Source organism: Equus asinus, chromosome 12 (genome assembly GCF_041296235.1).
Source record: "Equus asinus isolate D_3611 breed Donkey chromosome 12, EquAss-T2T_v2, whole genome shotgun sequence".
Lineage (NCBI taxonomy): Eukaryota > Metazoa > Chordata > Mammalia > Perissodactyla > Equidae > Equus > Equus asinus.
Window position 1 is genome coordinate 25,452,354 of NC_091801.1, and position 24,043 is coordinate 25,476,396.

Here is a 24,043-nt window from a genome sequence, read left to right on the forward strand (position 1 = left end):
GACATCCTTAACGTTGATCAAGTGTGTGATAGCTACAGGCCTGTGGCTTCGTCCTCAGGAGTCCTGACAGTGTGTGAGGGTTGAGGGGAAAGGACAGCAGTTCCTCCTGTGGCCTCCTCGCCATTTAGAAGGTGGGAGCCCAGCAGCACGCTGCTGAAATGGATCTCAGGTTGACTCCTGATGACACCCAGGGCAATGACTCAGGATGTGTAGTCTTATATAATTGTGATGCTTGGGGTCATGACCTTTTATTCGTTCTAATGTTATTTGGTACTCATTTATGCACCCAGTACTGTGCTTATACTGTCACTACGGAGATAAATTAAAATTTAGTCTTTCTCCTGTCATATACTTAATTTGTCAATAGACTTTTAAAAAAATTTTAAATGAAAAAGGAGTAGAGATCATCTACCATGTTCTTTTGGCTCTGGACTTCACCTTCTTTGTCTTTAAATGGAAGAGGTTGAGATCATTGTGGCCTCAGCTATCCACAGAACCCTTGAAGGGTTCAAAGAAAAATTTTTCTATGATCAACTAAGTGTAGGAGAAGCTGTGGGAAACAAAGATACACAGATTTCTTTACTTCAGGACTTGACTCAAAACCTTAACATAGGAGAGTGCCTTGAGAGTCTCGAGGAGGGGGACAGTTAGGCACAGAGAGCGCTCCCAGTGGTTCTTGGATTACTTAGCCCATTGTTCATGGAACAATTTTTAATGTATATAGAAAATTATTTTGTGAAAGCTGTGAGATATCAGATTAGGTGATTTTCTAGGTCTGCCTTCCATGATTCAATTAATTTTAAGGAAGAAAACATTTCCCAGGCTATCTTTGATTTCATATTGTTGTAACTGGCATATATGAAAACAGTTATAGCCATCTATTAGTTTCAGGAGGGGACACCATTATTAATAATTCTCATCTACACTTGTGCTCTTATTATTTCTGTAGTATCATTCTACATCATGACCTTATTCTAGAAAGTTCATTTCCTGAAAGGAAGAGGTACTTTTTCAGTTGGAAGTATGGTTTCCATTATAACAATATACATTTTAGTGAAGTTTTAATAACTTTGGGCTTAGAAATAAAGCCTCCAAATCCCTCCACCTACTTTTAATAGTTTGTAGAGAAGTCTCGTGTCAGACTCAAAACCGGCTTAACACCAAGGGGCAACTAGACACGAGCTAGTCTTTCAAGTGTTCTTTTAAGCTTCCTGGGTTACAAAAGATGCAACTTTTGTGGTTTTTGACTACTTACTAGGTCACAAAGTTTCAGAAATATGCTATGGTTCTTTAGGCTTTAGAGAGCTTTGCTTCCAAATTTTCATTTGCTGGTAGACTAAGGCAGGCATGGTGTGTGTGTGTTTGTGTGTGCATAAATAATAGTTTTAATTCATGTATTCGATAAGTTTTACATTCATGGCTTTGGAGATATAGGGAAGAACAAAATATCTGAAGCCCCTCCCCCCATGAGCTCTACCTTTCAATGGGTACAACAGAATAAGCAAATATCTTCTATAATGTCATTTAGTGATAAATGCCGTGAAGAAAATGAGAACAGGACAAAAGGATAGAAAATGATAAGGAATACTTGCGCTACTTTAGGTGGAATGGTCAGGGATGCCTCGCTGAGAAGGTACCTCTTGAAGGCATTCTACTCAGAAGGCATGAGGGAGTGAGCCACGCGATTATCATGAGCAGTGGTGTTCCAGGTGCAGAGAGTGGCAGGGGAGAGCCCTGAGACACGAACGTCCCTGGCAGGTGAAAGGTGCAGTGAGGGTGAGTGTGCTGGGCCATAGGGGTCAAGCGGGGTGCTGGAAGGGAAGTTGGAGCAGTGGCAGGGACTGTGCCATCGAGGGCCTTGCAGGCCACGGTAAGGAGTTAGAATAAAGCACAAAAGAGAAAAATCATTGGAGAGCTGAAAGAGAAGGGGCATGATCTGATTTGTGTGTATTTGTAAATCTCTCTGGAGGCTGCATAGACAGTATGCTCCAGGGGGGCAAGCGTGGGAGCAAGGAGAGCCTGGAGGGGTGTTCAGAACCCAGATATTTTAGACCAGGATGGTAGCAATCGAAGGGTGAGAGGTGGTCAGTGTTTGAATATATTCTGAAGAAAAACCTAACACATGTGTTGATGGATTAGTTGCAAGGTATAAAGGAAAAGTCAGGAATAACTCCAATGAGGTGGATAGTAGTGCCCTTTATTGTGGTAAAGAAGCCTGGGGAGGAGCACGCTTTGTTCAGAATGTGACCTCCGAGAGGAGAAGTCCAGAGAAGTCCAGCAGGCATTTGGAAGCATTCGTCTGGGTTTCAGAGGTGGGTGTTAAGGCTAGAAAGGTAAACTGGGGGGTCGGCCATTTCCAGATACTTTTTTAAGCCCCGGGGCTGGATGAGGTTTCCCAGGGACTGAGTGTGGACAGAGAGGTCTGGTTGGGAAGAGAGTGGGGTCTGGAGGAAGACAGAAGGAGCCTCTGGTGAGGGTGGGTAGAACCAGGAGCAGGTGGCTGGGAAGCCAAGTGGAAAAGTGCTTCAGGAAGAGCCGTCGGCTCCGTCACATACTCTGAGAAACAGAATCAAGGAAGTCCTGAGAATTGACTCTTGCATTTGGTGACCTGGAGGTCTTGTGCATCTTTTATGACCTTCTCGGGAGTGGTTTCCATAACATGGTGTGGATAAAAACCTCTTGTGGGCCCAAGAGAAAGTACAGTCAGCTCTCACGGAGAGTTTGCGACAAAAAGGAACAGGCAAATGTCAAAGAGAGGATGTGAGACCAAGGGAGGGTTTTTATCTATGGTTTGTTTCGAATGGGAGGAAGTGTAGCGTATAACCGTAGGAGCAAAGTTTTTGACTAGCTGGTGGGTGAGGGAGGTGCACATTCTGTGGCCTGGTAGAGTGACTGGTTTTGAGAGCCTAGGCAGACCCTCCGTCGTAACAGGAGGAAGGCAGGCGTGAGGGTGCAGGTGTGAGGAGGTTGATGGCTCTGGCAGATGATGCTGCTTGTTTGACATAGTTACTGATACACAGTGTGAGGACAGGTGGCCCGGTGCCTGTGAAAACACCGTGTGCCAGATCACCTCTGGAGAAGAGAACTTTCTTTATGTTAATGAATGTATTTCATCACAGTGACTTTGTTTTACCCATTTCTTAGAGAATCAGCACTGAAATTAGCTTCCTTCACCTGTCTACTTGGTTATGTGGTACAAGTGATGACATTCATCAAACAGCTTAGATATTTTATTTATCCAGTAATTTTGCTACCTTGTTGGCTTGATGAATCTCTTTTTAATTTAATACTTGTTATTTTACCATCAGAACTTTAAAGCCATACCAATATTAATGCAAGTGCTGTTTGGAAATAGAGATTATGTAACCATGTTTTAAATTCCAGATTCATAGTGTTCTAATTTATAGTAACTCATTACTATGAAAACTTTTAATTATTTTACAAGTATTGATTTATCTTTCTCAGGTATATTTCATTAAAGAACACAACATTGTTGCACCATATAAAATAGAAAGGGTGAGTAAAGCTTTTCATTTATTCTCAGCAATTTGTATAGTAATTATGAGCAATGAGATTTTGTGACTCTATTTACATCTTTAATCAAATATAATAATAATGGATATTTAAAAGTTTGTTACCTAGCAGTTATAACAAAATTACCAAGGGAGCCACAGACTTTAGTCCAAGAAATTTCACTTAACTTTTTGACTTAAAAATAAATGTGTCTAATAGGGAAGAAAAACTTAAATTATTAGAGTAGAAATTGAAATCAGAATATGCATCATTTATAAGGTTATTTACTGGATTTTGCTGAGAATTTATTTTGAAAAATATTTGAGAAATTTTTATAGGTTATAAAATGCAATTATTTGAGAGCTCAATAGTAATTTACAAATTCTTTTAATTGGGTAGAAGCTTGAATACAATATCTGGTTTTCCAGGACTTGTCAAGTAAGCTTAGACATTACGTTTAACCATTCTGTGCTTTATTTGGTTCTTGATGCTTCCGCTTAGTGTATAATAAAGGGATAACTCTACCAAAAGAGTATTTACAGGACCTGGAGACAGGGCCAGTGCTCCTTATGATGACACTTCTGCGAATTAGGAAGAGCCACCCTCTCTGAACAGACACAGTCCCGCAGGCTGAATCTCGGTCCCAGTCGCAGGCCAGCCTGCAGTTTCTCGCCAGCAGTTGTGGAAGACGCAGACTGCATGCAGTGGCCTTTGGATTTTATGTACGAGAAATGAGTGCATGTGCGGGTTAGTCAGGAACTATAAATACTGAGATGTAATTACTCTCAGGTGGTGCTGTTGGCATTTTGGAAAGCATCGTTCTTCACTGTGTGGGCTGTGCCTTGTATTACAGCCTGTTCCCATTCACTATATTACAGCCTCTACTACACTGTTCCCTGTTGCTGTCAGGCAATTCCACACATTGACAAAAGCCCTGTGGGGGGTGTGGGACACCCCCCAAGTTGAGACCACGCCTGGAGTGCTCTGCCTCTAAAGGCTCTCCTGATACCCACTTGAAGTACAAAGCTGCTCTTGGTCTGTTGGAAAATTATGTGAAAGGAAATGAGTGAGGTGGTCTGAAGCAAAGAAAAGTTCTTTTGTTCCAGTATGAATTAGAATACTAAAGGATTCTCAGATTTAAAGAAAGAGGGGACAGTGACATCAACCATGACAATAAGAGATGGAGGAATGGGAGGCCCCAGCCCTGGTTCCTCTCACGGAGACACTGATTCAACAATACATGGACCCTCTTTCTCCCTTTGTGAGAAATCCAGAAACCAATTAAGAGCCCCCTGCACCCAGGTTAGCATGAAATCTGCTGCATTGAAACTCGTAGGAAAATTTGTAGCGTCCTTTCACCATAGTCCCTCTTCTCAGCACAGTGCCACATGACTGGGAGGAAACTCCCAGCTCCCGGCTTCTCCTGGTGAGGGAAAGACAAGGCTGACCATATATCCAATGTTCTGGCTTTTTGGGGTGCCTGCCTGAGGGACTGGCTTCTGTCTCACTTGTCTTGGAGCACTGGCAGGACCTGGCATACTGGAATGCCTGGGGACCACTGAAAACAAGAAAGAGCTGGCATTGTGCTGCTCCTCCAGAGGACCTGTGGTACAGCAGACAGAGGCCAGTACAGCAAAGCAGACTCTCCCTTAGGGGAGAGAGAATATTGGAGCATGTGACACATAAAATTAACCATTGTGATATATATGCACCCAACCTCAGAGCATCTAAATATATGAAGCGAACATTGACAGAATTTAAGGGAGAAATCAGGAGCAACACAGTGAAAGTAGGAGACTTCAGTGCTCCACTTTCAATATTGGATAGGACATCCAGACAGAAGATCAATTGGAGACAGAGGACTTGAACAGCACTATAGACCAAATGGACCTAACAGACACAGAACATTCTGCCCAACAGCAGTAGAATACACATTCTTCTGAGGTACACATGGAACATTTTCTGGGATAGATCACGTGTTAGATCACAAAACAAGTCTTAACAACTTTAAGAAGATTGAAATCATACCAAGTATCTTTTCTGACCACAGTGGAATAAAACTGGAAATCCACAACAGAAGGAAAATTCACAAGTATGTGGAAATTAAATGACGCTCTTGAACAACTAATGGGTCGAAGAAGAAATGAAAAGAGAAATTAAAAATATCTTTAGACAAATGAAAACAGAACATACCTAAACTTTCAGGATGCAGCAAAAGCAGTATTAAGAGGGAAGTTTATAGTGATATGCACCTAAACTAACAAAAATAAAGGTGTCAGATTTAAAAACCTAACTATACATCTCAAGGAACTGGAAAAAGAACAGCGAACTAAGCCCAAAGTTAGCAGAAGGGAGGAAATAAGTGTAGCAGTAAATCCGATGGACGCTGCTCCTTAGAGCTCTCATTCAGGGTGGGGTGAGTGGGGACACCCCAGGCACGTACATGCACGATTGAGGAGGGCGTTTGCAAATGTTGTTAAAGTGAAATGGTTTGACATGCTTCTTTTCTTCCTGTGATTTGACTTCTTTCCCTTTTTGTTAGGGCAAAATGGAATATGTCTTTGAATTGGATGTTTCAGGGAAAGTGGAAGATGTTGTGGAGACGTTGCTCCAGGTAAGCCAGTGCCTTACTCAGGCATTACTGGGCAGAGAATTCAAAGCAAACTTAGGCAGAAATTAGAAAAAAATTCGTATTTATACATCTTACCGAAATCATAATCTCTTGTATAAATGTAAAGCAGATTTGCTTAACTATGTTGAATTTGAAAACTGTGTATTAAGAAGAAGCCATAGATATATCAAAAGTGATCTTAACTGTTACTGAGTAACAGAATGATTGCTGTTTTTCATTGCTTCTAAGGAAATATCTTCATATCATCTGAGAGAAAAAATAAATTCATGTGTATTTATAATATTGTAGCTTCACAGAGCATCCTGCCTTGACAAGCTAGGTGACCAAACTGCTATGGTAAGAGTTTCTAAAGATCTGTGTCTTTATTCGAATTAACTTGGATTATATTTTCCTTATAAATTCTTATATTCATACTTTGTAAACGGTTCTGTTTTAATAGATAACAGCTATTTTGCAGTCACGTTTGGCTAGGACATCATTTGACAAAAACAGGTGAGTTTTAATGATTTTCTTTCTGGATTATGACATCTGATTGTAACGTCTTCATCTGTATGCCTCATTCAGCCTGTCCACAGCCAATGAGGACGTGTGTGTCCAAAACTGCCTCACCGCAAACCTGCTTGTTTTAGGGAATGGCCCCGCCTCAGTGCAAGAGCAGTGTCAAGGCCTGCCTTGAGTCTTCTCCGTCCTGACATCTGTCAGTCAGAAAGGCATGTCAGCTGATGCTCCTGAGATCTTCCTAGTCTGTCAGCTTCTGTCTTTTCACGCTGTTGTTGCTCAGTTCGGGCCGCCATCACCTTCCACTCAGAACACTGTAGCAGCTTTTAGCTTGTTTACCTGACTCCAGTCTTTGCTTCTCCAATCCTCTTTCTCCGCTGTGCCTAATGTACTTTTAAAATATGTTCTTTCTAAAGAACTTATTTAGTGATATCTCTTGTCTATTTAAAACTCTTCAAGACTTGCCATTGCTTTCAGGGTGAAATCCTAACCTTACATGGCACACAAACCGCTTATGTTCCAGCCCTGTTTACGACTTCTGGTTGCTGGTTGCTCTTCTTGAATTCTGTGTTCTGGCTCTTCCCATATGCATTCCCGAGTGTGCCACAGGCTCTCCTACCTCTGAGCCCTTGTACAGAGTCCCTCTGCTTAGAATACCCACCCTCCTGCGTCTTTGTGCCTGGCTAGCTCTTACCTATTCTGATCTCAGCTTAGCTGTCAGCTGTTCTAGAAAGTCTTTCCGGACCCTTCAAGCTCTGATAGTCACCATCTAAGGTATCCTCCACGGACCAAGAGGCTACATTCTTACTGGTCTAAGGTTTTTTTCATTGATTTTCTTGCCTTTTCTAAGTATATAATATATTTTCTGCAAATAATTATGCTTTTATATTAACCTGTTCTCTCATTTGTTGCTTGCCTCATATTGAGTAGATTCAGGCTATTTGTCTGTATCTCCATTTCCAGTACCACTATGTTAATTACCATTGCTTTATGGTAACTCTCGATATCTGGTGGTGCAGGGCCCCACACCTTATTTTCCTTTTTGACTCATGTCTTCACTGTTCTTGACCCTATGCACATCTCCGTAAATTTAGAATCAGCTTGACAGCTTCCATAAAAGAAAGCCTGTTGGGATTTTGATTGTGATTACTGGGAATCTGTAGTCTTTTCTCTATTGTTTGGGTCTTCTTTAATGTCTTCCTTGTGATTTTCTTCATAAAGGTCTTTCCTCTCTTGTGCTAGATTTGTTCCAAGTCCTTCATATTTTTGATGGTGTGGTAAATGATATCCTAAAAATTTTCCTTTTCAGTTTATTGTTGATATACAGAATGCAGTAGATTTTTGTCAATTCATTTTGTTTTTAGCAGTCCTGCTAAACTCGGTGATCAGTTCCGTTAACTTTATATGTAGATTCTTTAATGTGTAAAGAATCTTATGTATGAATTATTGCAGTCTCTATTCACTAGAAATCATTTTTATTTTAGATTTTTGCATTTGTAATCATTCTGGCTTAGGATAAAGTTGAAAGTATTGGTTGAGTGGATTCTTTTATGGATTATTATGTGCTAGGCTTTGGCTAGAAGCTTATGTTTATAAATGAGATTAGTTTGTAATATTCTGTTTTATTTCTATCTTTGTAAGATTTTTGACCCTTACACTACATTTTAAAGTGTGAAAGAACTTGGCGGTAAAGCCATCTGACCAAACTGTGTTTTCTCTGTTTATGTTTGTTTGCTGCTTTTTCTGTTCCACCTATAGAGTATTAATTTTCTTTCCATTTTTATACTTGCAGAATATATTAGGTAAATAGATTGCCGAGGGAAGAATAGCTTCCATCTTAGGAAGGAAAAGGAATAAGAAGAATTAGCTTCTTTGACCTACTTAGAATGCATAATTTTTCTAAGTAATGATTTAGACTTCAATCCTGGGCTTCAGCATGACATTAATTTAAAAAATGGCTCACTATGAAAGTTTTAATTTATCCAGTCTCCAAAATGTTAGGCTGAAGAATTTGGGGAACAAATTTTTACAGTGTAAATAATATTGTATATTTCCTCTAAAAGGAAGAAGGTAAGCTTTTGCTAAAATAAGCTTTCATCATATTTCTGAGGAAATACTTTTTTATTGAAGGAATAAAGGATAGCTATATTTCTTTTTCCCTACTGTTCATTCTGGAAATTTTCAAATCCTCACAAGTTGAAAGAATAATATAATGAACACATGCCTATGAGTCATTAGGTCTTAATTCATTAACGTTTTGCCAAGTTTACTTTAGTTCTTGCATGCTCATGCTCTTACTCACCTGCTTGGTCTGTGTGTGTCTGTATACATGTATATATAATGTATGTATGTCTGTATATATGTTATATGTATAAATAATGTGTGTATATATATATGTTTGTATTATATATATAAAATATGTAAGTATAATTTATTTCTGAACCATTTGAAATTACACGCAAGACATCATGACACTTCACCCAGAACTACTTCACCATATATCTGTTAAAAGGATGTTCTCTGACATTATTCCATACTATTATGGTGGGTAGGAGTAATTCTATAGTGTCATGTAATTTATAGCTCCATATTCAACTTTTCCCATTTGTACCCCAAAATGTCCTTTTAAAATGCTTTATTTTGGACTAATTTTAGATTTAAAGAAAAGATGTAAGGATAGTAGAAAGAGTTCTTTTCCCAAGCCTCACCCGGTTTCCCCTGTTCTTATGTGTTTAGTATGTCTGTGCTGCCATCTTTTGTTGGAGGTATCTGTAGATTTGTGATTTTTTTGATGTGATTGAAATTTTATTTTTCAGTTATTTCTTACTGGTATACAGAAGTAGTACAGTTCTTTTTTTTCTTTTCACATTGACCTTGTATCCTGTGACTTTTCCAAATTCACTCATTCGTCCTAGCAGTTTTTTTGTAGATCCATGGAGTTTTCTATACATGTAATCATTTAATCTGTGAATAATGACAGTTCCACAGAAATCCTTATGGCTTTTATTTCTACTTCTTGCCTTATTGCCCCATTTAATTAATAGATGTGGTGAGAGCAGACATCCTAGCCTTGCTCTTTTCTTGTAAAAGAAAGGGATTAAAATATTTCGCTGTCAAAGAATGATGCTAGCTGTAGGTGTTTTGTAGATGCCCTTTATCAAAATAAGGAAGTTCCTTTTTAGTCTTGCTTTGCTGAGAGTATTTTCAATAATAGGTTTAGAATGTTGTCAAATACTTTTTCTGCATTTGTTCAGATGATCATATTTTTTCTTCTTTACTCTGTTAATATTATGAATTATATTGATTGATTTTTCAATGTTAAGCCAGCCTTTTATTCATAAGATAAATCGAGCTAGATTGTGATGTATTATCCTCTTCTAGGTATTGCTTGCTTTGCTAGCATTTTGTAAATGATTTTTGCATCTGTATCCATGGGGATATTGCTCTATAAACCTTAATGTATTTGTCAGATTTTCCTGTCCATGTTATATTAACCTCATAAAATGAGTTTGGACATGTTCCTTTATCTTCCGTTTTCTGAAAGAGTCTGTGTAGGATTGTATTTCTTCCTTAAATTTTTAATGGAATTTATTAGTGAAGTCATGTAGACCTGAAGTGTTCTTTTTTATTCAATTTATTTGCTAGACATAGGACTATTTAGGTTGTCTGTTTCTTCCTGTGCCTGTCTTGGTAAGTTATATTTTTCAAAAAATTTGTCTAGTTCTATAATCTAAGTTGTCAGATTTGTTGGTATGAAGTTGTTAATGTCCTTTTAATGTCAGTAGGATCTGTAGTGATGGTCCCGCTTTCATTCCTTATATTGATGCTTTGTGTTTTCTCTTTTTTTTCTTTATCAGTTTTACCAGGTGTTCGCCAATTTCATTGACCTTTTCAGAAAGCCATTTTTTGACTTTATTGATTTTTTTCTCTGTTTTTCCATTTTACATAAAATTGATTTCCGCTCCTGTGATTTCCTTCCTTCAGCTTACTCTGGGTTGAACTTGTTCTTTTTCTAAGTTCCTACAAACAGTTTAGATCACTGATTTTAGACCTTCTTTTCATCAGTTCTCAACCATTCTCTCTTTCAATATTTTTTCTGCATCATTTTCTATCTCTTCTCCTGTAACCCGAGTTACGCTTATGTTAGTATGTTTTATATATTCCCTCAGATCTCAGATACTCTGTTCTATATATTTTTTTCTCCTTTTGTTTCAGTTAGGACATTTCTTACTCATCTGTTTTCAGCTTTACTGGACTTTTTCTCTGCTGTGTCCAGTCTATTTTTAAACTTGTTTCTCTTATCCAGATTTTCATTTCTAGAATTTCCTTTGGGTTCTTGTTTATAATTTCTGTTTCTCTGATGAAACTTTTCACATATGTTGTCCGTCTTTTAGCGTATTTATTGTAGTTATCTTAAATTCTCCCTCTGATGGATCCAACGTCAGAGTCATCTTCTATTGAATCTTTTCTCTCATAAGCATGAGTCCTATTTTCTTGCTTCTTTGTGTTTCTTGTAGTTTTTAATGGTATGTTGGGTAGTTTGTTTTAAAAAGAACTGTAGGGACTGAACTAAATAATATTTACCTCCAGAAGTGTCATGTCCACCTGTTTTTCTGTCAGGCTGCTGGACTGGGGGGCTCTGTCAATGTAATCTGTAACTGAGCTGGGTTAAGGCTTTGTTGCAGCTACAGTTAAATTCAGGTCACCGCTGCCTCCAGCCCTTTTGAGGGCGTGATCAAGACTTTCTTCAACAGGCTTGGGATCTGAGTACTTGAAGGATTCTGGAGATATCTTTGTGCTTTACAGCTGAGCCACCAGCTTTCTGAACAGAAGGAGAGTTCTCTGTGCTTTCCACCCCCCTTGACAGCATTTTGCATCTCTGCTCTCCAGTCCTGATCTGGCTTTGTGCTTCTCTGAAGATCTCTCTTCATCCTGCAGCCCTGACCCCTTCCATCATAGGTTGCTCCTCCTCCTGCCACTCACCCGTAGGTCTCTTCATTTAGGTTGCTTTGCATCTTCAGCTTTCTGATGGGTTTTAAAAATTAATGAGGATTATGTCCCTTATCTAGTTTGTTTTTGTTTTTAGGGTGAGAGCTATGAGGTCTCCTTCACATCCCAGCTCAAAGTGGCAGTCTGCCCCTGCTTTTGTCCCATTACTTATAGGGGACATTTATTTTTAACCCAGTAACATAACTAAGTAATTGCCTTAATATATTGATGATTTGGTTGTTTCCCCTCTAAATTTTTTTTAATTAGTAAAGGAAAAGAAAATGAACATTTTATGGCTAGCTAAATAATTTGGGGGGTAGAGGAGAAATCATCTTTGAGTAGTTTTACTGTAGTAAATCCACAGAAGAATATACTTTGGAACTGACGTTCAAGTAATTATGATTATGTACTTATAGCCTTATAAAATGTGAAATAAATGCTATCTATGCCAAAATGGTTTATATGACTATAAAAATAGGTCTTAATGACACAAAAATAGAAAATTATGTTAATGTAAGGGTAGTTTCAAGGCCAGTTCATTTTGAGAGGAATAAGAGTGCAGCTAAAGGGTTATTTCATATTATTTACTTGTCTGTATTCCCTTCTATAATACATAACATCATCTGTTTTTTAAAAATTCAGTTTTCATTATGCCATTTAAAAGAATGTCAGTTTTAGTTAAGCAACCAATTTATATTACCATTTTTCTTGTATTAAATGTAGATTTTAGACAAAATGTTATGCAAAGTCACACTGTAGCTCCTTTAGATAAAATTAAACTCAGAAAATAGACTTTCTGATTTTTCTTGCTTTTGCTGAAAAATATATTCTCAGATTCCAAAGTGTTTCTGAAAAGCTGCACATGGAATGCAAAGCAGAAATGGTGACACCTCTGGTGACGAATCCTGGACACGTGTGCATCACTGACACAAACCTGTATTTTCAACCTCTCAATGGGTACCCAGTAAGTAAAGACTGAAGAGTCAGTTGGAGACCTTTATTTTTTATTTATTAATTTTTTCTGAGGAAGATTCACCCTGAGCTAACGTTGATTGCCAGTCTTCCTCTGTTTTGTATGTGAGCCCCCATCACAGCATGGCCACTGATAGACGAGTGGTGTATGTCTGCACCCAGCAACTAAACCTGGGCCGCCAAGACGGAGTGCGCCAAACTTAACCCCCAGGCCCCCAGGGCTGGCCCAAGAGCTCCTTTCGAGTGGAGTGTTCATCTTTAAGCTCTCTTTTCTGTGAACTTGACTTCGCAATTACAGTGTTCTCATATTTTGGTGAGGATCAAAATTACCTCCCCCTCCAGCATCTGTGTGTTTAACAGGCTCTCTGTAATCCTCGTTCACACTCACCCGAGTTAGAGCTCCTCTGATCTATTTTCAGTCCTTTTGAGGTCACTTGCTCTCAGTGTTGTGAAAAGAAACCCTGCCCCTCCCGATTTCAGTAAAGAGTTACTAGAGGTTTCTTCCTTTCTACTCAGAAGCACTTCTAGAAGAGATCAGTGAAATAGACGAAGATTAAGAAAAAATGGGTGATTTCTGTATCTATGCTTATATCTACACATATGTTGATATTTCTTGTTTTTCCTTAATTACAAATAAAATAGTTAGATCTGACTCTTTCCCAAAGAAACAGTGTGAAGTGGCCCTCTCCCAGCTGGTGCAGAGGTGCATGTCGAGATGCTGTGATTGGCAGCTGTGGTCCTCTCCCAGCTGGTGCAGAGGTGTATGTCGAGATGCTATGATTGGCAGCTGTGGTCCTCTCTCAGCTGGTGCAGAGGTGCATGTAGAGATGCTGTGATTGGCAGCTGTGGTCCTCTCCCAGCTGGTGCAGAGGTGCATGTAGAGATGCCGTGATTGGCAGCTGTGGTTCTCCTGCTGAGCTGCTGGGACCACTCTTCTACTTCACAATGATTTTGGACTTCCTAGGCCAGAAAGTAAAGATAAACTTATATTTCTACAAGAAAATTTGTAAAGATTAGTTGTTTTATCTAGATCTGGCCCCTTTCTGGAATGATTCATTAAAAGAACAGAACTCCTAATACACTCTGATAGCGCAGTTGGACCATTTGGCAGGGCAGCTCAGAGAACAAGAGTGTGTTCTGCTGTAGAGGCTACATACACCCTGGAAATTCTCCAGTCTGGTCAGTCATTTCATGTCGCTGAAACATCTAATACTGAAGCGAAAGATGATGCTATATCAGTTCTGTCCACCAGGTGGTGGGGCACACTCACCAAGCCGGCCAGTAGACACAATACAGGTTACTGATGGTCATGCTTTACTGGTGTAATAAATTGGCTTGGCCACTACAGTTACTATGGCTTGGGTCAAAAACTTTTGGAAAAATATCTGAGTATGTGCCATAGCTTCAGGATCCATAGTATGACCATTTATCCCTTCCCAAATCTCTGGGCTAGGATCCTTGGCCAGTCTTCAGGTACTTTCCACTGTTACACAACCTGGTCTCTGCAGGCTGCTCCTCCCTCTCACTTGGGAGGAAGAAGGTGGCCGTGTGGCCTTTTAGCCAATCTCAGTGCCTTTTCTAACCTTGTTTTTCTCTTACTAGTGTTTTAAGGCTCTAGAGAAGCAAGAAAATTTTTCTCTTCATAAAGAAAGAAAAAGTCTAGAGACCCTGCTTTGTACTATAGTTGATTATGAGCCTTAATACACTATAGTTTTTAAGGGGATAAAAGACAGAATTGTAAAAAAAGATATATGTCAGTTCTAAGCACACCATTGGTCTATAAAAAGATAGCAAAATTTTTGAGAGGTTATCTATACTGATCCTTTCATCCTTTTCACTCAACCTTGCAGTCACCTGAAAGGTAGATGATTGCATTATCATTTTGGGGCACCAAGTGGGAGTAGGGAGATTTGTCCAGAGTCCTGAAGCTGGTGAAAAGGGACAGACCAGAATGTGAAGCCAGATAGGCCTGTTCTAAGATCTCTCTTTTCAGTTGTTCACTTGTAACACGTTGGGAAGGCAAGATTTGGTCATTTTTTCCCCTTTCTGATACTAAAGGACAGCTTCACATTGTGTCAGAATGTTGATGTTTGAGATTGTCTTTTTACTTTTAAAGAAACCTGTGGTCCAGATAACTCTCCAGGATGTCCGCCGCATTTACAAAAGGAGGCACGGCCTCATGCCTCTGGTGAGTTCAGGTGGAACGTCAGTTCTAGGTGGATGATTGTCACATCTTCAGTTTAGCCAATGGTTTATTGACTTATGAACACCCAGGGCATGTCTGAAAAGTGTAAGTATGTTGTATTGTAAGCAAATGCACTCTGAGTCTTGCTGTTCTCTCTTTTGGATGAGCTAGAAATTTATAAAGAAATAACTCCTCTATGTAGGTAAGAGGGCTTTTGTAAAAATGCTTTTGGCTCCAAGAGGAAGAGGGCTAGAGTGCCCTTGAGTTTCTCACTCCTGTGTTCTCAGAGTCTCCGGGTTTACACAGGGATAATGTTTGCAAACCAACCCAGTGCTACTTGCCACCGCCAGATCACGGCAGCTGGGTCTCAAAGTAAAATTGGGGACCTACTAGAAAATTAACTCTTCCGTGGAACTGTAATGTATTCGCAGTTCACTTATATTAATTCAGCCTTCAGGTTTGGTGAGAGAGAGAGATGGATAAAATAACCGTTTCAATCGTACGAGCAGTTCTTCCCACCATGGCTCTGCGTAAGCACATATCCACACTAATATTAGTCTTACACGCTTCCTTTACAAACCACTCCCCACATAAGGTCTGATACCACGGTGTTTTAATTTTACATCAATATAAATTCATTTGTTCTCCTTTGAGGATTAACCAATAACTTGGTCGCATTACAAAAGCATTGAGCAATTTTTTTTTTTTAAAGATTTTTTTTTTTTTTTTTTCCTTTTTCTCCCCAAAGCCCCCCGGTACATAGTTGTGTATTCTTCGCTGTGGGTTCTTCTAGCTGTGGCATGTGGGACGCTGCCTCAGCGTGGTCTGATGAGCAGTGCCATGTCCGCGCCCAGGATTCGAACTAATGAAACACTGGGCTGCCTGCAGCGGAGCGCGCGAACTTAACCACTCGGCCGCGGGGCCAGCCCCAGCATTGAGCAATTTTAAGCAACTGATTTTTGTTTTTTATGTTTGTGAAATGTAACTTTTTTTCCACCTGTGTTACCTAAAAGTTGACTCTCCATTTCCAGCGCTAATAAAGGGTTAGGGAAACAGATACTATTTAAAATCTCCTTTGGGCATAGAGTGCAGTCAGAAAAAGAGAAGAAATTGACATTGATGAAGTGGCTTCTGTATACCAGGCAATTTATAGACACTATTTCCTTTATGATTACAATCCCTGTGAGGTAGATGATATCTGACTTTACAAAGAAATTGAGACTCGAAGAGTTGACTCCCTCAGTTCTCTAACTAGTCAATGCTGAAAGCCTATATTTGGACCAAGGATAACTCTGCTTTCATCCTTTCTCCATTCCTGTCCTGTCTCTGCCTTACCAACACAACATTCACAAAGCTCACAGGGTTTTTTTAAGAATAATTGCAACTTATTAATTGAATGGATTATTTAATTATCAGTTGTTAGGTTGACATAATTATTATTTAATTTATAAAAGAATGCTGAACATTTGTGTTCGAAGAAGATTGTGGAAACATGGATCAGCCAATTTTGAATTTCAAAATAATACTTTCACAAGGGCTGTTATCAATAAAAATATTCAACACCAAAAGGGATTTTACAAAGTTTAACTGAGGTACATGTCTCGTTCTCAGGAAATTTTCAGCATCACTGAATCAGTTTTATAGCTGGAGAATGTGAATACAAGACCTACAAATGAAAAATATGGATGTATAATTGAAAGGCTTTTATGATTATGTAGCTTATAGTGAGATTGCAAGATGACTACAGTGCTATTTGTTTTTTCTTTTCTTTCTGAATTTATAGGGCTTGGAAGTGTTTTGCACAGAAGATGATCTGTGTTCTGACATCTACCTGAAGTTCTATGAACCTCAAGATAGAGATGACATCTATTTTTATATTGCCACATATCTAGGTTTGTTGCTCAGCCTTCACTGTATCTGTTCATATGAAGGAAGTCCCACTCCTGAGTAACAGGGATAGGAAATAAGAGAAGAAAAATGCTACATCTAGAATCACCTCTCTGTGGTTCTACTTATTTCTTCTTGTCAGTAATTAGAGTTGGCAAAATGGCATTTTAAAAACGAAGGGAAATGTACGTGAGTTTTGGTAGTATTTCACTCCAATTGTGTGTTTTAAAACTCTGGATAAATATTTTGAAATGTTTTTTGTATTTTAACAGCCCTCAAGTTGAATGGATTATAAAGATCCACCTAATTATTTTTATGTGCATTCCTGTCTTATGTTGGTTTATGAAAACCAAGGCTCATTTTCTTAACATGAGACAGCGAGTTATCCAGTCATATGTTTGTGATCATTAGTTGTGGCCTTAATCACAAAGCTGGAAAACAATACAAAAGGGACACTTCAACCTTCTATACTCAATAAAGTACCCTGGGACTCAGTTCAATTTTATATTAATATTTCCTCAATCTTCCATGGAAAATGTGAATTTTCCCATCTTTATCAGAGAGAACACCTACATTTTTCTTTTCAAGCATAAACATATTAAGTTCTATGGTTGAATTAAATTATTCTTGTTTACAAAGTTGCCAGATGAGTAGAATGGAATGATTTTTAAAAATGATTTTTAAAAATAGACATTGGGATTTTGTAAATACCATTTTAATTTTGTTTGCAGTTCTAATGTACGGTGAAACCATTATGAGATATATAAGTGAAGTACTCCCTTAAAAATGAAATTTTCCCTCAAGGAGGAATGGTTTCTTTTCAGTAAGGAATACTATATTTTATTTTACAGTAGGTTTAGAGTTCATATTTTTTTCTTCTCACCTTAAGCTATTCAGTATAACTTAATGCATAACTATAACTTTGGAGTAAGTTTACTGTTATCTCCTGCCTCCTGATTTAACTTTTTTTCGTTTTATTTTTCTAACTATAACAAGATTACAACAAAAGACTCAGCTTTCATGGTGAATCCTAAAATCTCAAGTTAAAAATCTTGGCATGACCTAAAAAGTCTGTCTTCTGAAAAGCTGTCTGCTCTCTCTCAGTTTATTCCTGAGGTTGTTCAGACTTTCTTTGAGTTGTTCTGAGGATGGACAATGAGGAGAAGTGTTCAAATTTTTTAAGCCCTTTCCAACTAGCTGTTAGTGAAGAAACTTGGTAAAAGTAAGTAAGAATAAATATTGGATCAACAAATAAGTTAGATAAGTTGCCTGATACAGCCAATAAAAAGTTGAAAGCAGAATTTTCGGAATAAAATAGAACAGTTGACTCATTGTCTACTCTCTGAAAGGAAAGCTATCATTGGGGCCACATAATCTGTGATTCCATTTTTCCAGAAGTATTTCTAGGGGTGGTGTTTTGGTACTTCCGGTTTGAGAAATCACGTTCTCCTTTCAAATACCTTTTCTCTCTTTTAAAAATTTCTTTTCTTTTCCTTATTCTTCACATACATAAATAATATATAGTCACTAACAAGCAGTAGTACACCTATTCCAGACTAGAAAAAACTAAAAGATCATTTTGATTTCCTGAAAAATGGAAGAAATAAGCTTTTACAAAAATGGTCATGGCTTCTTAAAGGCATTAAACCTCAAGCACATTTGGAAGTATTCTGTTAGGTATATACTGTAGACTATATAGTACAGTAAATGTTATATATTACCATGCTATATTTATATATTCGCTGCACACTTTCATATTTGTTTTATATCATATATTTAATATATACAATATGTTTTATGTCAAGTGTTTAATAATTTTCCCTTCTGGATCTCGGTGATATTCACACTTAACTGAACAACTATTTGGTGAAAACAAACCATAGTTCACTTTTCTTTTTCTTAAAATGTATTTTTCAAAACTGCATCGAAGGGTCTGCATTTAATCATCTAGTTTTTGCATGTTAAGTAACACCTGCCAAGTTCACTGGCGGCCTCTCCTCCGCAGAGCACCACGTGGCAGAGCGCACGGCCGAGAGCTACACCCTGCAGTGGCAGCGCGGCCACCTCTCCAACCGCCAGTACCTCCTGCACCTCAACAACCTGGCTGACCGCAGCTGCAACGACCTCTCCCAGTACCCGGTGTTCCCGTGGATCATCAGTGATTACTGCAGTTCAGAACTGGGTGCGTGCCACACAGCTGAGTGTTTAAAGGAGAGAATAAGTGCCATTTTAGACTCATGTTGTGATATGTGAACAGGTTAGAACCCATTTCGATTTTATTACTAAAGATTGCCAATTTCCATTGTAAGATACTGGATAAGTGTTATATAAATTACGTGTGTTTTATATGTCTTATCCACTATCTCTTGATTTTTTTTAATCCTAAAAGAAAGGTACTCACATACTTCTTGAAGGACACACCCAGAAAGAATGCGTGTGATTTTAAGCCAGTGTTGTCATTATTACCACGTTTTGAAATAGCTAGGTTTTTCACTTTGAAAATTGCATCTCAAGTTTGTTATTTTTAAATTCACATTCAAAAATGTGATTACCAAAAGTAACAATTATCATTATAAAATATTTCACAAGTACTGAAATATTCAAAGAAGGAAATAAAAATCATCAATGATCATGTTACTGAGAGATAACCATTTTAACTTTTTGCTATATGTACTTCTCTCTCTCTCTCAAATTATTTTAACAGAAATGTGATTATATTATAATTTTATTTTGAATTATATATTGTGAACAATAAATTCCTATTGACGGTTCACTAATCAGACCCTTGTCCTTAAAAGAGATAACAGATTTTCAAGGAATATAACTTATTTCTCTGATAATATTCAAGTACCCAGTTCACCAATTATGCTTTTATCGCAAACTAATAATATTCACTGTAATTCAAACTTAAAAAGTAAGTCTTGGTAGAAGAACTGGCTTTTAAAATTTTTATTTTTTATTGTTTTACTTGGAATATAGTTTTTTTAATCCATAGACCTTCTTTTAAAAAGTCAACATTCAGGGCATTTTCAAATTAGAGGTATTACTCTTGAGTGGCTGTTGCTAACTTGCAACTCAAAAGTTCTAACCTTTGCAGCTATGTAAATATCAGAAATGCTATAATTCTAATGGCTCTGTCTCAATTTTAAAAAAATTGTTTATTTTGTGGAAATGAATATGTGCTTGTGAATCAGTTCAGGGGGATAATGTTATTAAGTCTAAGGTTGCTTTATTTATTTTAATTAATTAATTTTTAAAATTTATTTATTTACATAGATTTGTCAAATCCAGGAACCTTCCGGGATCTCAGTAAGCCAGTAGGGGCCCTAAATAAGGAGCGGCTGGAAAGATTGCTGGTGCGTGGAGGGAGGGTTCTGGGTTTCTGAGCATCTCCCTGAGGGGTGGCCTGAGTTTTTATAGTAATTGAAACTCATTTCTTCAAGACTTGGTGGAGCTATGTCCAGAGTGATGGAAAGATCTACATCACCTTGTTTCTTACTCCCCTGTCTGCCTGCTACCTTCCCCCTTGAATTTAGCTGCTCACCATTTGCATTTTTTGCCTAAATTCAGGAAGTAGGAGGCTGACCTGATTACAAGTTTACTGATTTATTTTCACCACGGGGCTCTCTGGTAAATTGCGCAAGAGACACATAAAATCCATTCTATTCAATCCAGCCCCAACGTGGTGACCACTGAGCCAAGAAAACCAAAATACTTCTCACAAGAATGCTGTTTATTCAGTGATTCCTTTCACTCTTTTTTTCTCCTCCTGTTCCTATTTAAGAGAAGAATTAAGGGATATAATGTACCCATGCCATGATTTCTTTTAGACTTTTGCTACTTGAGTCAGTTATTATTTTCCTGGCCAAACTTAGCAGTATTTTTTTCTCCATATGTTGTAGACACGCTACCAGGAGATGCCAGAGCCAAAGTTCATGTACGGCAGTCACTACTCTTCCCCGGGTTACGTGCTGTTTTATCTTGTTCGGATTGGTAAGAGTCCTTATTGTCACTCCCCATTAAAGGTTGTTTCACACGGATTCTTCAGTGATTCTATGATCGTGCTTAACTCTGACTTTTTCCCCTGTAGCACCAGAGTATATGCTGTGCCTACAGAATGGAAGATTCGATAATGCAGATAGAATGTTCAACAGGTTTGACATAAATGCCTCACTTACCATTTTTTAGACTTTATGTATGTATGATACGTTTGTTTCAAAGAACTTAGATATGAACAGAAATGTAAAAAATCACTAATTGTTACATGTGTTCCTTTCAGGCTTTTTCTAGGCATATGTACGTATGGGTGTGTAAATGTGAGAACATGTTTTAAATACAGTTTTTGTCCTGCCTTTTGTAGCTTCATATTAGATCTTGAAGTTTTTCCCATATTATTAGATCTTCCTCAAAACAGTGATTTTTTAAATGATTGTGTCATGTCCTAACGTATGCCATAATTTATTTTGACTATTTATTTCTCTATTCTTGGCCTTTTAGACTAACATTCCATTATTCTAAATAATTCTGCTATGAATTGAATACAATTCCCTGTGAGTGTTTAAGTAACTTTTTTAATTATAAAAGTAATATTTCCTTACCAAAAAAAATCAGAAAATATAAGGAAGAAAATAAAGTTCATTTGGCATCCCACCACACTGAGAGAATATTCATTGTTAATCTTTTGGTCTAGGTCTTTCCAATCTTTTTCTAAGCTCTACACTTGTTTATTTATAATTCAGTGTGTAGGCACCCGCCTCCATTGGCGCTCTGATGAGGCAGTGTGTGTGTGGTGGCTCATGGCATGGACTTGCATGTCCTGGTCCACGTCCTGACCCCTAGTCACTCCCTGTGTGAGCCCAGAGAAGTGTTCTCCTCTGTAAAAGGGGGTACCCATATGGATGGTGAGAATTGTGAGTTAATGAGAGAAATGAATTCATGGGGGTGAAGTATAGAACACCACTTCGGTGCATAGAAAGACTGCTGTTGCTGTTTCCACACCCTAGGTTTAACATCAGTTGAATTTTTTTCGTACTTAGTATTGCAGAAACTTGGAAGAACTGTTTGGATGGTGCGACAGATTTTAAAGAGGTAAGAGGTTAAAAAACCTAATGGTTCATTGGGCATGTGGTTTCTAACTGCTTTTATAAAATGTTTGTTGCTATTTTTTTTTTCCTGAAACTTTCAGTTGATTCCAGAATTCTATGGTGATGATGTCAGCTTTTTAGTCAATAGTCTGAAGCTGGATTTGGGGAAGAGACAAGGAGGGCAGATGGTTGATGATGTAGAGCTTCCCCCTTGGGCACGGAGTGAGTACCACCTTGAAAGGATTGAATTATAGAAATTCTTCACCTAGTAGTGCAATTTAAGTATTATTAGTTATTTAGTTGCCGAGAATTTTTTTAAATAATAGTATAATTCTCTATCTGAATGAGGCAATATCGGTCCTACTCCAAATTAGAAGTATTCTTTGAGGCTATGAGGTAAAAACATTGAATATGTATTTGAGAAACCTAAGCGTTGTAAAAATGATTCTCACCATCCCCTCAATTTATATTTTATATATAATGGGGGGGAAACTTCATTAAGAAATTTGTATATATCTTAATATATCTTCTCTTGCCTGTCCTAGAAATGTTATCTATATATGGATAGACAAAAGAAATGAGAGGAAATAAAATGGAGACTGTGATGTTTTGATGGATCTAATCTAATAGGTCCCGAGGACTTTCTCCAGAAGAGCAAAGATGCGCTGGAAAGCACTTATGTGTCAGAGCACCTTCATGAGTGGATTGATCTGGTGTTTGGCTACAAGCAAAAAGGGAGTGATGCTGTTGGGGCCCATAATGGTATGTAACAGTCATTGAAATTTCATTTAGCGTTTGATGAAAACAAAAACAAACCAAAAATAAAAAATAAAAAAGGTGAGGCCAAAGCAATCAAGCTTATTTCTTCAGCAGAAGCATCCTGTATTGGCAAACAGTGCCTAGGCTCAGTGACCCTGGGCTGGATACTGAGCAGCAGAGAAGGAAGGACTTTTACCTAAAGAACCTCTGCTTCCCCATGAGCCATGAGGTCTCTTTCTCAAGTGTTCTAATTTTAGCATGTACTCCATCCTGTTAAATAATTTCGATTAAGACTCAATCAGAATATTGAGGTTGCTGTGCTGGGGCCCAGGGTTTCTTTCTAATTGAGCAGAAAGAAACCAGCAGCAAAAAAAAAAAAAAAAAAAAAAAAGGAAAAGAAACCAGTAGCAGTGTACCTCCTCTTCAGCGTCAGTGCCTACCTTCCTCCAGGTGCTCAGTGTGGATTCAAGAAGGAGGCTGGAAGCTCAGGCCTGGTCTCCACCCAGCAGCGCGGAGTGGCGTGTGCTTCCCTTAAGGGGAAAATCATGCTGACTGAGAAATCCACTGAGAACAGGTCATCTAACCTGCCAGCTAGATTTCTGCTCAACAAAGGATAATCATTCAAATTCATATTTACTGAAGTTGGATATTATTAGTCTGTTTTACAAAGTGAAAATAAATTTGTTTGAATAAAAGTTTAAGGTTGGGTTTTTAAAATTCTGAACGGAGTGTATATTATAACCAAAGAGTACATTTTTCAGTAGTGTTTTCCATGTCTTTTTTCAGTATTTCATCCCCTGACCTATGAAGGAGGTGTGGACTTAAACAGGTACTGACGTGTCTATAAGGAGTTCCTACTGGAGTTACAAAATGCCTCTTTATCTAAATGGTTATTGCAGTTATTTGATAATGTTAAGGCATGGAACATTTACAATGAATTATATCTTGCTTTCACCATTTTGTAAGTTACTGAGCCTCAGAAAATTACCTGAAGATCTGTGATAAGCTTTAGACAATCCTGGCGCATAGCTGCTTTTACTATTTGAGGGTTAATCTCTCTCTTATTGATCTGTATCATTTGAAAGTTGTGCTTTCCAGGAACTTGAACCTAAGGTTCACTACCTTATTTGTGTTCTGTCCTAAAGCATCGAGGATCCTAATGAGAAAGTAGCCATGCTCACCCAAATCTTGGAATTTGGCCAGACACCAAAACAGCTCTTTGTGACACCACATCCTCGAAGGATCACCTCAAAGTTTAGAAGTTTGTCCCAAACCTCCAGTTATAATGCTTCCACAGCAGATTCTCCAGGTAAATTTTGTAAAGAGAATAAATGTGAGCACCATTCATTTCTCTTTTGTGATTACGATGTGTTTGAAGATTCTGGAGAGGAAGTGAGACATGAACCCTTAGAGATGTTTGCGTTTTCCCATCTCATTGTGGTTCTCCTGAAAAAAACAAGCCAACCTGTTTTCGTGTTTTTAACTATTGACTTTAAAGGAAATCAGATCACTTTTGTTTTCTGG

At 38.1% G+C, this 24,043-nt stretch overlaps 1 protein-coding gene across 2 annotated transcripts in view; it reads left to right on the top strand.

The window, feature by feature from the left end:
* NSMAF (neutral sphingomyelinase activation associated factor) overlaps window positions 1–24,043 on the top strand; it is a 58,489-nt gene that overhangs the window by 22,721 nt on the left and 11,725 nt on the right. For both annotated transcript variants that reach the window (XM_044780186.2, XM_070481221.1), the window contains exons 6-21: window positions 3,466–3,516; window positions 6,056–6,127; window positions 6,434–6,481; window positions 6,585–6,637; window positions 12,467–12,596; window positions 14,721–14,792; window positions 16,573–16,681; window positions 18,682–18,858; window positions 19,953–20,032; window positions 20,579–20,669; window positions 20,767–20,830; window positions 21,713–21,764; window positions 21,862–21,982; window positions 22,391–22,522; window positions 23,306–23,348; window positions 23,665–23,828. In XM_044780186.2, coding sequence (XP_044636121.1) covers window positions 3,466–3,516; window positions 6,056–6,127; window positions 6,434–6,481; window positions 6,585–6,637; window positions 12,467–12,596; window positions 14,721–14,792; window positions 16,573–16,681; window positions 18,682–18,858; window positions 19,953–20,032; window positions 20,579–20,669; window positions 20,767–20,830; window positions 21,713–21,764; window positions 21,862–21,982; window positions 22,391–22,522; window positions 23,306–23,348; window positions 23,665–23,828 — 1,459 coding nt within the window. The remainder of the gene's footprint in view (window positions 1–3,465; window positions 3,517–6,055; window positions 6,128–6,433; window positions 6,482–6,584; window positions 6,638–12,466; window positions 12,597–14,720; window positions 14,793–16,572; window positions 16,682–18,681; window positions 18,859–19,952; window positions 20,033–20,578; window positions 20,670–20,766; window positions 20,831–21,712; window positions 21,765–21,861; window positions 21,983–22,390; window positions 22,523–23,305; window positions 23,349–23,664; window positions 23,829–24,043) is intronic.